We start from the raw sequence: 14,577 nt of genomic DNA, 5'->3' as shown, positions 1-14,577 counted from the left end.
TTTAAGCCTCCTGGAATGGCCATAGCCTCCCATTTTAGGAGAGCTGCTTGCCCGTTGGCTCTTAATAGGTGCTTGCATTGGAGAAGGGATGTATAGAAAGCAGGTGGGTACCACATACTCAAATTTAAGACTGTTGAGAGGTAAAGGATTTCTCTGTGGAGTCAGATATTTTCCTTAGATTGAGTCTGGAGAGGTGGCTGTAGCTATGCAGTGCATTAATGGAAAAACACTTTCTATTCAGTTTCAGCCTTTTATGCTGAGTGTTTTAACAAGAAGATACAATTCAATGCTCATATCTGGACCAAATCAAAGTTCCTTGGGATGTCAATTGGGGTGCACAACATAGGGCAGGGTAAGTTTATGGGCATTATCGGGTAAACTACAGTGTTAGTGGGAGGATTTTATGTCATTCTAATATGTGCTAGACATTTGTCTATAAGGAAAAATGACCCCAGAAAGCAAGACTGGATGACATTGCTTGCATGTAAGCATGTCTTTGAGGGTGAAGTTAGGAGTAGAGTACAAAATAGCTTGTCCCTAAACTGAACTGAGTATCCATCGAAGCTGTGTAGCCAGTTTGACGCTGCCCATCAGAGATTCTGTTCCTTCCCTCCACAGGTTGTGTCTCGTGTCTAGACTATGACGAACATTACATCCTCACATTCCCTAATGGTTATGGAAGGCAAGTAGAACTGTGCTCTCTTCCTTGGATGAGTAGCAGACCTGCTGTTCCTCAACCCATGCCCTCCCTTATTTCCTCTTAGCTGTCAGCCTTAACTGAGAATGTTTTATTTTGCAGGTCTATCCTCACAGTGCCCTGGGTGGAATTAGGAGGAGAATGCAGTATTAATTGTTCCAAAACAGGCTATAGTGCAAACATCGTCTTCCACACTAAACCTTTCTATGGGGGCAAGAAACACAGAATTACTGCTGAGATTTTGTAGGTATTTTTTCTGCCTCAACACTTTTCTGCAATGCTTTTTCTTTTGTCTGGACATCTATGTTAGGAATTGAACATTCATTTTACTGGATAGTCTTTGTTTCACAGCTTGTGTGTCAGTCTCTTCCTAAAGTCCTGTATCAGAAGGAAACCCAAAACCTAAGTGCAGAAGATCGGAGGTCACAGATAGGATCTCCTTCCTGGGAACCTGATTTGCAATGGGGAGCTGGCAGGGGTCTTCCAAGGTTGCCTCACTGAGCCAGAACACAGATGCTTAACTCCTTCTTGCCAGACATAACCATGAGGTGGTCCTTACAACAGACTTTGTCACCTCCACTAACTAACGCAGCTCCCCAGTCTTCACAGCCCCTCCTTTTTCTGGGCCTTTGCTGTAGAAAAAACAGCATGCGTCACATATTGTAGGCGTTTGCTTGGTTCCATTTGACACTTTTAGTCAAGTGAAGGCAGCTGTGCTGAGTAACAAGCTTTGGTTGGCTTCTGAGCCTGCCTGGAAGAAGAGTTTGCAGTGTAGATCCACAGGACTTCCTTGGGCCCTGGGAAAGCTCACCTCGAGAAGTTCCCAGATGGAAAACACCTGACTGCTTAACTAGTTTCCCAGGGGAGGATTTAATTTGGATAACAGAATTGGCATCCAAAACAGTCTTGAGCAGGAGGGGGCCGTGAGCACAAGGTGAAGTCTGTAGGATCGGTATATGATAAAAACAAAAAACAAAACTGCATTTAGAAAATATGGGCAGGGCTTAAAGAGCAGCTCAGGTCACCATTCTAATGCACCTCCCCCTTGATGAAGACAGATGATGGAAACGGGAGATTAGAGCGGAGATGGGGCCTGCTTCTCAGAGTAACCCACACAACGGAACCACTAGCTCAGCAGAACACTGCCCCTTAGAGCCATGTAAAAACTGCCCTAAAAGTTGTGAGCTAAAAGAGCTCCTGGTATGATCTTTGTATTAGGGATTTGAGCAGTAGCTGAGGGGCTGTATTAGCGGAGTTGTTCTTAAACATTCTGCTCTGTGGACCTCTATTAAGAGCCCCAAAGAGCTTTTATGTTGATTACATTTAACAGTATTTTTCGTGAGAAATTAAAACTAGTATTTTAAAATAGTAATTCATTGACAAATGACAATAGAATTTTTTTGAAAAATAAGTTGGTTTTTTTGGGGGGGCAGGGTACTGGGGATGGAACTCAGGACCTTGTGCTTGCGAGGCAGGTGGCCGAACCACTGAGCTAAATCCCCAGCCCAAAAATAAGTTTTATAAAAATTTTAATATGTTGCGTGATCACTCATTCCTATAATCAGCACTCACAAGGCTGAGGCAGGAGGATCACTGTTGAGTTCAAGGCCAGCCTGGGTTATATAGGGAGACCCTGCTCAGAAAACCTAAATAAATTTTGTAGAAGAATGTCACTATACATTGTACAAGTTTTGTAAATGTCCAATATAATGAATAGATGGATTCTTCTGTTTGCTACCTGGATTCAGTCTGTTGCTATACGTCACATGGCCTCTGGAAAACTGTATAGTTGAGAAAACTGAATGGAAAAGGCAAGCAATATCTTAGGAAAATAGTTTTGACCTTCTAGACTCCCTCCATGACAGAGTTTTGGGAATCCTGAGGGATCCTCAGACCACACCTTGAGAAACACCGTAGCATAACTTTCCAGACCCAAGCTCCTGTTTTTCATTGTCCTGTTCCCAGCCAGCAATAGCAGCTTTCACCTGTCTACCTTGTTCATGTTATTTCCGACCTCTTTGAGTTTTCCTAACCCGACTTTTGCTGTGATGCCATCTGGCCAAATTCCATCTCTGCCACACCAAGCACTGTGGTGTTAAGTAGGGACCCATCAGGGCTTTGAGAAAAGAACCCCTATGGGATTGTTGCCCAAGGAAGAAACTCAAACCATTAGGCCTATAGGTCCCTTTAAACCTGAGAATGAAAACCTGGTCTCCAGCAGGGTTAGCCTTGGGCTAAAAGCTCCCTCACACCAGCAGTTTTGCCCCCAATCCCTAGTGAGTACGTGCTTACGATATACTCACCACCTAGAGCCTCAGTGGTACCATCTGTCCACTGGGCTGTAACTGAAGCACAAGCAGTTGTCAGGTCTCAGCTCCTAGCTTAGGGTTCTCTTGCCCATCTCATGCCCACCCCTCATGCAGTCTGCAGTTTAGCATATTGTTCAGTGCCTTCATCCTTAGCTGACCCTGGGAAATCCAGCTCTGCAAAGCTTTGACCAGAGACTCTCCACAGTTGCTTTTCTGTGTTCTCCATGTCTTGGTCTTTGATAGAAATGATTTTCAGCTTGAAACTAACACAGCTGTTTTGTTCTTTAGTTCTCCAAATGATAAGAAGTCTTTTTGTTCAATTGAAGGAGAATGGAATGGTATAATGTACGCAAAGTATGCAACAGGGGTAAGAACATCTGTTTTGCTGCTTGTTTTAAGCTACATTGAATTGTAGCCTTTTTCATCTGTAACCTTTAACTACCAAGACCAGTCCTAATGTCATCTCTTCAGGGTAGGCCTGTCCCTTCCTCCCCTGACCCCCTTTCCAGCAGAATGACTATTACTTTTCTCTTTGCTCTTAAAACACTTGAGAATATATATGTAGAACAGTGCTTAGTACATAGTAAGCACTCAGTAAATGTTAGGTGTAGCATCAGAATATGTGATATGTTTGTAAAGTGGTAAATAAATTTGTGTATGTGTTTGATACACTCAATTTAATAGTACTGACTGCCTGGCCCTAGGTAAGACAGTCCTGCTGTCAGGGAACTTGCACACTGTATGGCCCCCAGTTTTGGATAAGCCAGGAAAAAAGGTAGTAGGTCTAAGCAAAACAGAGCTAGTCATTTTTATAGAATGCATTTTTGTGGAATGTGCAGTATAAAAAGCACTGTGGACAGTGCTTAACATGAAAACTAGTTGTATGGGTGTAGTTCCTCAAGAGATCATATCCCTAGCATGTAGCACATAGCTCCCTTGAAAATAGATGTTGAACTGAGCCTCTGGGCTTAAGACATAAAAACTACAGGTTTAAGACTGCATGTGACTCGCTGCTTACATCACTAACGTAGGTGGAAATTGTTAAAAAGTCTTCTGGAAAGAACTGACATTCTTTGGTAACAATTTGAATAAAACAGCCTTCTATTTCTTGTTTTCTAGGAAAATACAGTCTTTGTTGATACTAAGAAGTTGCCTATAATCAAGAAGAAAGTGAGGAAGTTGGAAGATCAGAATGAATATGAGTCCCGCTGGTAAGGTCTGCTGCCTGTGAAGGTGCAGGCTGGGTTTGGGTGACAGAATAACAGAGAAAAGCAGGATGCACTGAGCTCGAATGCCTGGGTTCCTGTCAGCACCAGCACGAACTAGTTTTGTAATAGCTAAGTTTGTTCTCTTTGCCTCATTTGGAATGAAATCTATGATCTTGAGGGGAAGCTACAAGTTACACCCTTCCACAGGTGGCCTCTTGACCCTTTCAAGATCATTTGAAGTCTAAGAAGAGTTTTTCTGAAATGGGAAGTTTTCAGCTCCTCTGAGCTAACTGTTTACCCTTCAGTAAAGGACACATGGGCCCTACTGAAGTATACAGGTTCCCCCAGAGTTGCATAGGTTAGAGCAGGCAGAAGTAGAATCCCAAGTCTTAGCTCCTCCTATTCTTTCCCCATCTCTTTTCCTTATCCCATACCAAGTTGCCTGTCCTTTATTTCCTTTGACAAAAAGCAGGGGGTCTTTTAGGCCCATTTCTCTGTTTACTGATTGAATTTGTGAACTGCAGCATTAAAAGCCATGTGATTCATAGTGTTACTGGGCTGTGTTCAGAGGTGGCTCTGGGCTGTCATTCTCAGGATTGTCAGCTCCTCTTGATCTCTTTTCTTTAGCCTTTGGAAGGATGTCACTTTTAATTTAAAAATCAGAGACATTGATGCAGCAACTGAAGCGAAGCACAGACTTGAAGAAAGGCAAAGAGCAGAAGCCCGAGAACGGAAGGAAAAGGAAATTCAGTGGGAGACAAGGGTAAGGCCCTACCTGCTAACCACCATTCTTCTGTAGGCTAAGCAGTTACTCCAGGCATTGGAGGGGATGCTGAAGAAATGACTGCCAAACGTGATTTATGAACGTGTTCTCTGGTCCTGACTACCTGAAATTCATGTCATCCAATGAGGGAAGAATAATAAAAATGTATAGAAGTACAAAGCAAGCATGTAACTAAATTCTCCCTCTTCCTCTTCCAGTTATTCCATGAAGATGGAGAATGCTGGGTTTACGATGAACCATTACTGAAACGTCTTGGTGCTGTGAAGCATTAGGTTGGGAAACAGAGTTCATGCCTGATGACCCAGGTGGTAGCTCCGCCTAATGAAGCAACAAACAATCTTCCTTTGGGAGAACCTATTGCTCCCTTCTTACTGCAGTGGTTCCTATCTCAGGGATACTGGACTTTATGATGCAGATGAACAATTAAAGCAGGAAAAGCTTCTTTTTTCCTCTGGCAGTTACAATTTTGACTTCAGTCCTGAGAAAAAAACCTTCAGGTTTTGAAACAAGATGTCTGCTCTTTTCCAAACCCCATGCTTTGAAAAGCATTTATAAACCCAAATCTCATACTCTGCACTCTAGTTCTGCTTTTAAGGTATTACATACCAAGTGTTTCCTACTTTATGTATCTTGGGTTACATAAATATATATATATATATATATATATATATACACACACACACACACACACACACATGCACACATACATGCACATAAACAGATACACATTGATGGCAGGTTTTTCATAAACACTCATCTGTAAATACTGGTTCCTCAAGAGTTGTTTTAGAAAACTAGCGCAATGTATCAAAAATCAAGTGTTAGGAAATTTAGTTATTTCATCTATAATAACTTTTATTTTAGAATTGAACTATTAAATTTATCTAAACCTGGATTACAGTTTAATTATTCTTAAGGCTTCATAAAGTAATTTTTCTAACCTTTTAAAAAAATGTGCTTTTATTGTTTATGGTTTCAGTTAGAAGACAATTATTTGGCAATTGAATACAGGACCTATCTTTTCATAAGGACTCGTAAAGGAGGATCCAGCCTTTTCTCATCCATCCCTTTACTCTGTCTTTAGACCTCATTATGCTGTTTGTGTAGCACATGTAAGACTACAAACATTTCACCCAGAAAATTTTTTACCCCCTTACAAGACTTGGGAAGAGTACATACTTTTAGATCGTCATCCATACTGAAACAAAATACAAAGAATGCCACAGCAGCGGACGGCTTATTCTGCAGGTAAATACACACACACAAAACAGCTATTAGCATTTAGGGACTAGTAACAAATTGGTTACACAGGTCCTCTCAAGAACTGGACTTTTCATCTGAGATTACACAAGCTAGGGCTTCCCAAACTGCTGCCTTGGGTGGTCCACCCTCATTTGGCCCACTTAGCTCATTTTGCCAGCCACTACAGTACCCCTGGATTTGTTAGTCTCAATAGGAGAATAAATTAAATTGAGTTCTATAATGTCAGTGCAAAAATTCAACAGAAGCCCTAAGGCAGTAATAGTGTAACTCTATAAAATACAAATACATCTTTAAATAGACATTGCTTCAGGCCAATGAGACTGAAATTTATTTGACTATTTTATGGTAGGGAAAAAGACTGAGCGTTGATGTGAAAGCCCTGATATCAGTAATGGGGACAGTAGAATTTGCCAGCATAGAGGGCAGCAGGTAGTCCAGCTGCATCACTTCACAGGAAGAGCCTGAGTCCTCAGTAGGAGTGCCCTCCTCTTCTGTTTCATACTTCCCATATCCGACAACCTGAAGGAGGCCAAAGATAAAAGGTGAGAACCACGACAAAATTTGGGCATAGACTAGGAAGTAACTGCAGTGTAGTTCACCATACTCACATGGACGCTGAGCATTTTACTTTCAGGTCCTCTATGAGCCTTGAACCAGGTGACCAGGTCTGACTTTGAGAATGACTTCAGTGCTTCAATCTTGTAGAGGGAAGGTAGGAAAGAAGTGTTGAAGGAAAATAGCTCTGAAATACAACCACCCGCAGACCTCAGTCTGTCTTGCTTAGCACCTTATTCTCAAGTCTGAGCTTGCCCCTAGCCTTCCACAGAAGGATATAAGATGAACATCTGCATCACACCTCCATATGTCAAGGCAGTGATCTTACCTTAGCAGTTTAGACAGGTCAGCAGGTGCTGTAGTTACAGCTGAATACCATTCCCTAAACCAGAAACTCAAGTCCCTAATGTCACTTGTCATTCTCATGGTAACTGCATACTCTGGGGCTTGAAAAAATAAAGCAAGAGACAGATGAACTCTGTCTTGCTTCAGTTAAAACTCTGATGTCCTTTGGTAATGCACCACAGAGGATATTGTCAGGAGCAGCAGTGCAGAGGAACCAGTGCCACACACACATTCCGTCCTGTAAATTTTACACTTTGAGCTAGAAGCTGTCAAATAACTTGCACTTGGAATTACTGAATCTGGTAGAGGCACTCCCTGTTCATCGAGAGCCAGGAGCTCTCAATTTTGTTTAGCAGAAACACTCCACAAAATCTTGTGGGGGACCCCAGTATATAACACAAAAATGGAGCTACTCTGGTGGTGCAGGAGTAAAGTTTAGCACCCTAGTTACGGTTACGTAAGGTGCTAGAGAGACAAGTCAGGAAATGGGCATGTAACCACACCAAGATGAGTATCCCAGGGTTCTCTATTCCATACAGTACTGATGTGCTTGGGCCTGAGATTCATGCAGTCAGGAATCCTCACTAGGGTGGGGGATTTAGCTCAGTGGTTCTGCTGCCTGCATCGCAACTGCAAGGTCCCGAGTTCGATCCCCGGTACCAAAAAAATATATATATATATATATCCTCACTAGTTCATGAGGGCTGTCTCCTCCTGGAAATCATTACCTCGTGTGCAAGGCGGTCAAAGAGGTACTGCTGTGTCACCACTTCATTCCAGTTTCTGTCCACCTCTTCTCCAAGGTGGGTGTCTTCACACTCTTTCAGCTTGATCAGAGCTGTAACCTGTTTCCACCAGAGAGCCCTGCTTAGGCAGGGCATCACTCCAGTTCCCCCAGAATAAACTTGGTGCTATCCGATCTGGCTTGTGATGGCCCTGCCAGCATGATCGTGAGGGAGGAAACTAGAAGACACTATGGTCAGGTTAAGGTGGGTCTACTGAGAGTACAAGGTGACCAGCACCACGACTGTGGAGACTGGTGTGTGGAGTCTTCAAAAGTTTACACAGCTAAAAAGCCAGGCCAGCAGTTACCTGGGTGTTAAATGCATCTTCAGTGAGGTTCTCAATTTTCTCCTCAAAGCTGGAAAGAAACTCTTCTATCTTTTTCTCAACAGTCTCAGAGCTGAAACAAAAAATCTTCAATGAAAAGTCATCAGTTCTGGTCTCAAACTGGGACTAGGGCTTTTGGGGTGGGGGGGGCGCAAAAAGGCTAAAGCATTTAGTAAGGCCTTACTGTCCTACGCTGAGGGAAATCAAAAGGATGGGGCAGGCTGCCCACTGCAACAGTTTCCTGGTGTCCTCATCCTGCCATGTGACAACTCCATGCTGAGAACCATCAAGACCTTAAACCTTGGTTCCAGCATGAATGCTGTGTTGGGGCACCCTTTCCTTTCTTGTCTGTGGGTCTAACTAACTGAAGTGAAAAAACATTGGCAACCCCTGCAGTGACCATGACAGGGCTTGAGCTGAGTCCTAAGGGTCCAACAGAAGCTTTGTTCAGTCAGGCCATCTATCATCCTTGACCCTGACCCTGCCCCAAGCAACTATGAAGAGTAGACCCAAGGTTTAAGGAAGCACCTATATCCCCCAAATCCATGTCCACAATAGGCTGGTCCCATCCACTCACTCTGCTCACCTGTATTTGGTTGCCTGCGTCCCCACAGTGACAGAGAATCCTAGAATCCCAGATGTATTCCTGCACGTCGGGTAGACATGGTACCTACAGCCAGAGTGAAAAGTTGTAAGAGTTTATGGGGCCAGGTTCCTGCCCTAACCCTTACTTGACCTGGAGGTCCTGAAAGAACTGCAAATATGTATGCAACTACTTCATTCTCAGGTCAAGGTGCCTGCCCCTCTGCTGAATTAGGAACCACAAACTAGCTTCCTTTTTTTTTTTTTTTTTTTTTTTTTTTTAAGCTTCCTTTCTTATCCTGAAACTCAACTCAACTGGAAGCCTGCTTATATCCATGTTGCAAAGTCTAGTAAGTAGCTATTATTCTAAGGCATAGAAACAGCAAAGAGTTCAGAGGAGCAACTCTGAGGACATCTGATAAACAGCCTACAAAGTAAGCCCCAAACCCTTAGAGTTCAGTGCCCTTGCCAGCAGACTTACCCAAGGGTCTGCTTGGTTCGAAGGAAGTCAAAACAAGGCTCTTCCATGTGCATCTGTAATTCAACATACTACCCGTCAGCCCAACTCCTAGCAGAGAAACCTCTGTATCTTCCCTCAAAGAGTTTCACATACCTCCAAAGTCTAGCCTCCCTACTTCCTAAATGATCCAGGCCCCTGTCTATGTTCATGCTGGGTAAGAATACTTAATGACCACCTTACCTGCTAATCAGGTTTCTGACCACCCCAAGTCCCCAGTCTTCGGGCAGAAAGCTGGGGCCTCATAGTGGGTCGGAGTTCCTGAAAACCAAGTCTCCTCTACACACTTACCACTAGCAGCTCCATAAGAGTGTATTCTCTCAGACTCCTGGTACCTGACTGAAAAGAAAACAACAGAATATTCGGTGGCTTATAAGGCTTTTTAATAAAGTAGCTATTCTTGGCAACTACTTATTTAGGTAGTATCCCTTTTCCCCAAAAGACTTATAATCATACCTTCTACTGCCAAGCTTTCAACAATCTTACATATATGCCATCCCACTATCCTGAAGGTCTAGGAACAGGAACCCTGCTAAGTGCATGCAGACATGGAAGCAGGTCCAATGGTCCGTACTCTGCCAGCTCCTGACTAGACCAAGAGAACTCACATTCTAAAATCAAGTACCTGAATTTCAAGGCCCTAATTAGGTCAGCAAGAACTCTGAAGATCATGAAGGCTAGCTCTATACCGCAAGGAGAGAAAAAATAGGAACTTACGCAGCTACACACAGGAATACAAACCAGTTCATACGAAAAAATACCTAAGAGGCAGAATCTACACTTGGGGATCTCACCCTGGAGAAAAAAAATGAAAGGGGGTGGGAGGCCCATACACAAGGATATTACTAGTATATCCCTAGATGATTCCTTTTTTTTTGGTGGGGGGGGTACCGGGGATCGAACTCAGGTCCTTGCACTTGCACAGCAGGCGGCAAAACCACTGAGCTAAATCCCCGGCCCAAGTATATCCCTAGAGTCAGGCTCTTGCAGGGCCCTCTGACACCAACTCATTTCTCATCTTTTCTACTTTACCGCAGGAAGATGCTAATTGTCCTGCATGCCCAGACTAATCAGCAAACTTCTTGTTTCCCTTTAAGAGGGCTGCAACAAAACCAGTCAAAACTTTGTATCAATTTTCTGTTGAAAATGGAGTCTGTGGTTCCCTAAAGGAAGCACTTTGTATTAGAGGCGCTAAGAGGTGACTGGAGGAAAGCAGCTCCAGATACATCTCAAGATGTGATATCTGGCTTGAACATGGGACACACATTCCTATGTCAGATTTCAAGCACTTGGAGGCACAGTATTAAGTAAGGCCAGGCTGTATTTTGGGACATGACAGAACCTTTAGAAAGACCACAGATTGGAGTGCTATGCCAGCACTAGCTCTAGAACAACTATGGATCCTGAACCAAAAGGGCTCAATAAGAACACTAGGGCAAAGCTAAACTTTAACAAGCCATCTGGCACATGAGTTTGCTTCTGACTACTAAATCAGGTCAGTTTCAGGGTAAAACTCCAACCCAGGGCCAGAAACACAATAAAAGGATAAATAACGATAAGGCCATGCCACCCAAAGCCCAGACCAGGAACTTCACAAGGTCTGATAAGAAAGTGACTTCTTTATGCAAGGAACCCAGGGCCTCTCTAGCAGCTATGTGAGCCCCAAGTCTGGAAAAGTCAGGACTCAGATATAATTATAGAGAAAATCCACACAGGCTATGAGCCAAGTGAGACTTGTAAAGCACTTCCTCATTTTAAACACCTCATCCCTCCAGAGCAGTGTGGAATGAACACAGAGCCTGTAAACTGAAGAAATAAATTTGAGATTAACCAAATGAGGGGCTTTTAACCTTAGATTTATTATCCATAAAACAGGGGTAATAAATCTTTTTCTCTCAGATCCTTTGAAACCTTCATAACTGGTGTTACTCTGCTTGTACAAGGATTGCTTAGTTAGGTTTACTTTTGTCTCTTTCAAAATTCGCCTTTTAATAATTTACTGCTGCCTGGAGTTCTGTCAGGATGGGAATTTGCATCTATACTTCAGGATCTGTTTCTCTAGATTACTGGTTAGTTGATTAATGAAGCGGTACCTCTTTGTGACTGAAAAAGGATCCATTTTACTGAATGCAACAATTTTTAAATGCAGTCCCTTCAGACAACAAATGGCCCCATGCATAAAACTAGAGTGGACCCTTAGCACTCATTGAGCTTTAGTGCCCTAAAAGTACTTGGCCATGAGGATGGCTATACCATGGTGCCAACTAACCTGGTAGTACACTGTAACTTCAGAGTTGGCATCACCCTTGTTCAGAGCTTTCACTTTGCATAAGTGGTGGCCACTGGGCAGCTCCACCACCTGGAATTGCACAGGCATCTCTTGCTCCAGGGGCATGAAGTTCAGCTTGCTGCAAAATAATAAGTACTTTTATTCTCCTACCCTCAATCACAAACTGAAGAAGCCAAGCATTCTATCATCCCCCGCCCCCTTTTTTTTAAACTGTCCCTCTTAAATTGCTTTGTTTACATCAACTTCAAAGAAATCTACCATGGATGGTATTTCAAATGCGGGTTTAATAACAAGTGAGTTGTATGTAGCTTAAGGCCCTCTTTCTGGTAAGAATATTTCCCACAGAGAAAACTCAAACCAATACTTACTCAACAACGTATTTCAGGAAATCCATAGATTCCTAAGCAGCAAAAGACCAAAACTACATTAGTCCTTGACATTATTTTCACCCAGAACTATGTATTACCAATTTTCTAATTTCTTTGAATACCCTGGATAGCATTAGGAAAGAGCAGTAGAGCCAGGCTGTAGTTTGGGACATGACCGAACCTTTAGAAAGACCACAGACTGGAGTGCTATGCCTGCACACAGAAGGTGGATGCCGAGGGAAAGACAAAAGTCTGCCAACCTAGCTCCAGAACAATTGTGGATCCTGAACCAAAGGGCTCATTAAGAACACTGGGGCAAATCTCAACTTAATGCTGGACAAATCACTGATCAGGCTAATCATTTACCGATTCAATACTTATTCTGCTCATTAAATATCAAGTGACTCTTCCATGAGCAGCTCCTCTTCTGGCTTCCTTGGCACTCTACGTACTGCATAGTCAAACATCTTCCCCACTGGATCAAACTTCCTTGTTCAGTGTCAGTTTATCCAACTAGGCTGTGCCCTCTTTGGCAACTGTGACTGTTTAAAACCCAGGCCAAAAGACAGTCTGGAGAGAGTGAGCAATAAAATGGCACATCCTAAGTGAATACATCCTCTTCCTCTCTCCAGGCTTTTTTCTTATCTATATAATTAAAGGAGAAGGGCAAGCTCATCTCTGAAGCAGTCTCTCTTGGGGCATCTCATAGCACTGAGTCCTTAGGAACAACCAGCCTCGTCCTCCCACTGGGCTATTCTTGCTCTTTTTGCTGAGGGTTGAGACTGAAAATACTTTCTGTGAGCAAGACAGAAACTAAGGGTAGGTTTGGGTTTGGGAGATAAAGACAGGGAGGAAGGAGAAGACCATTTCAAGAGTGACTACAATTTACGAAACACTTTTTTATTTGGCCTAACCTCAGGCTTCATCTTTTTTCATTTAAAGTTTATTGTTTTGACCAATTTTTTAAAGTACTCAGTTCAATGTCAACTATATTCATACTGCCGTAAAATAGATTTCCAGAACCTTTTTCATCTCGTAAAAACAAAATTTATGTCCATTAAACTGCCCTCTTCCTTACCCCACCCCCAATCCCCTGAAACTCACCATTGTACTCTGTTTCTATGAAGTTACTTTATAGATACCACATAGGAGGGGAATCATATCTCACTTCAACTTTTCATAATGGACTCTCTACATTTTCTTAACCACAGATCTTAAATCCCTCAATGGTTCTCCATGTGCTACAAGATAAAGTCCTAGCCCCTTAGCTAGAGGAAGCCTGACATACAGGTTCTGGCTATGTCTGTATACATCCCTTACCATTCTCCTCCTCCCACTTTACCCCCTTCACCTTTTTTTTGGTGATGGTACTGGGGATTAAACCCAAGACTACTCTACAACTGAGCTACCTACTAGGCATTTTTATTTTGAGACAAGCTAAACTGCCCACCTTGGCCTCAAACTTGCAACACTCTCACCTCAGCCTCCCAAGTAGATGGGATTATAGGCATGGGCCACCACACTCAGCTCCTTCCTTTCACTTTAATCTCTACTAAACTATTTATACTTTCACAGACAAACTTCAACAGATGTAACAAAGCATACATATACCAAACCCATTTCACTCTAAGTCATAAATACTAGTCTTCTTCAAAGAAGAAAGTTGCTGAGCAACAGAGGGGCTAGGTTCCCTCCTTATCAGAATATGATAATGCTGGCTGATCAAAACTACAGAGCTTCCTCTTAGGAAAGAACTAATGCAATTCCACAACTGCATTGAGGGCCAGCTCACAGTAACAGAAACAGAGTGTCTCATACTTACTGTGCTTGTGACATTCCCCTGTACCAGGCCCTCAACAAAGAGCTGGGACTTGAACTCTTTAACGAAGCTCAGCAGAGACTCAAGGGAAAGGCCATCCATCAAAGCCCGGTACTTGTCAATCATAGACCAACGGGCATACTCCAGGATTAAAAGTCGCACATCTCTTTACAGGGGAGAAAAAAATTTTCCAATGTTTTGTTGCAAGAAATGGATCAGTAAGAAAATATTTGGTCAACTTTATATGGCTGATTTTTTTTAAAGAACTTCTATCACAACTTAAGATGGGCAAACAATGTCATAACCACAAAAACATTTTAAATTGCATACACCAACTTTTAAATAGATTTATTCCCCAGTACAATAATGTACTTACCTGGTTCTCAGTTGCAAAGTAAAATATTTCACAGAAGTTTCTGGATGAGTCAAGTTTACCCAGTCATACACCAATTTAAAATTACTAGGCTATTTGAAATCTCACTAACATAGTTACTGGAGGCCACTTTTCTGGGTGTCTGTTATTGCAGGGACAATATAGTCTAGGTAATGACTATAGTTCCAAATGGGACTAACTTCACCTCCATCTCCAAACTGCCCTCCAATCCACCCCTAATAAACTGAGTGAACTTGGCAAATTACCTGAGATTTTCTTCATCTGTAAAACAAGGGAAGTAACTGTGCCTACCATTCACAGGGGTTTGGTGTAAATTAAAGTAATAAATGAAGTTCT

General features: G+C 42.6%; 2 protein-coding genes across 20 annotated transcripts in view; one reads left to right on the top strand and one right to left on the bottom strand.

Annotated features, from left to right (window-relative positions):
- Nucleotides 1–5,893, top strand: part of Osbpl9 (oxysterol binding protein like 9) — a 155,703-nt gene extending 149,810 nt beyond the window's left edge. For all 14 annotated transcript variants that reach the window (XM_087214738.1, XM_004869258.4, XM_004869257.4 and 11 more), the window contains 7 exons: nt 242–352; nt 619–682; nt 800–940; nt 3,295–3,373; nt 4,126–4,217; nt 4,842–4,977; nt 5,196–5,893. In XM_087214738.1, the coding sequence (XP_087070864.1) occupies nt 242–352; nt 619–682; nt 800–940; nt 3,295–3,373; nt 4,126–4,217; nt 4,842–4,977; nt 5,196–5,270 (698 nt within the window). In that variant the 3' untranslated portion in view covers nt 5,271–5,893. The remainder of the gene's footprint in view (nt 1–241; nt 353–618; nt 683–799; nt 941–3,294; nt 3,374–4,125; nt 4,218–4,841; nt 4,978–5,195) is intronic.
- A 673-nt stretch (nt 5,894–6,566) lies between these two features.
- The window catches only part of Nrdc (nardilysin convertase), a 67,516-nt gene continuing 59,505 nt past the window's right edge, over nt 6,567–14,577 (bottom strand). For all 6 annotated transcript variants that reach the window (XM_004869254.4, XM_021247954.2, XM_021247956.2 and 3 more), the window contains 10 exons: nt 13,851–14,013; nt 12,029–12,060; nt 11,640–11,778; nt 9,662–9,709; nt 9,335–9,387; nt 8,858–8,941; nt 8,254–8,344; nt 7,890–8,006; nt 6,870–6,959; nt 6,567–6,780 (listed from right to left, as the gene is read on the bottom strand). In XM_004869254.4, coding sequence (XP_004869311.1) covers nt 6,589–6,780; nt 6,870–6,959; nt 7,890–8,006; nt 8,254–8,344; nt 8,858–8,941; nt 9,335–9,387; nt 9,662–9,709; nt 11,640–11,778; nt 12,029–12,060; nt 13,851–14,013 — 1,009 coding nt within the window. In that variant the 3' untranslated portion in view covers nt 6,567–6,588. The remainder of the gene's footprint in view (nt 6,781–6,869; nt 6,960–7,889; nt 8,007–8,253; nt 8,345–8,857; nt 8,942–9,334; nt 9,388–9,661; nt 9,710–11,639; nt 11,779–12,028; nt 12,061–13,850; nt 14,014–14,577) is intronic.

The sequence above is a fragment of the Heterocephalus glaber genome, unplaced genomic scaffold (assembly GCF_053883595.1).
Source record: "Heterocephalus glaber isolate CG9 unplaced genomic scaffold, H.glaber_assembly_v1.0 deba00001451, whole genome shotgun sequence".
Taxonomy (NCBI): Eukaryota; Metazoa; Chordata; class Mammalia; order Rodentia; family Bathyergidae; genus Heterocephalus; species Heterocephalus glaber.
This window is presented reverse-complemented; position numbering and strand designations above follow the sequence as displayed.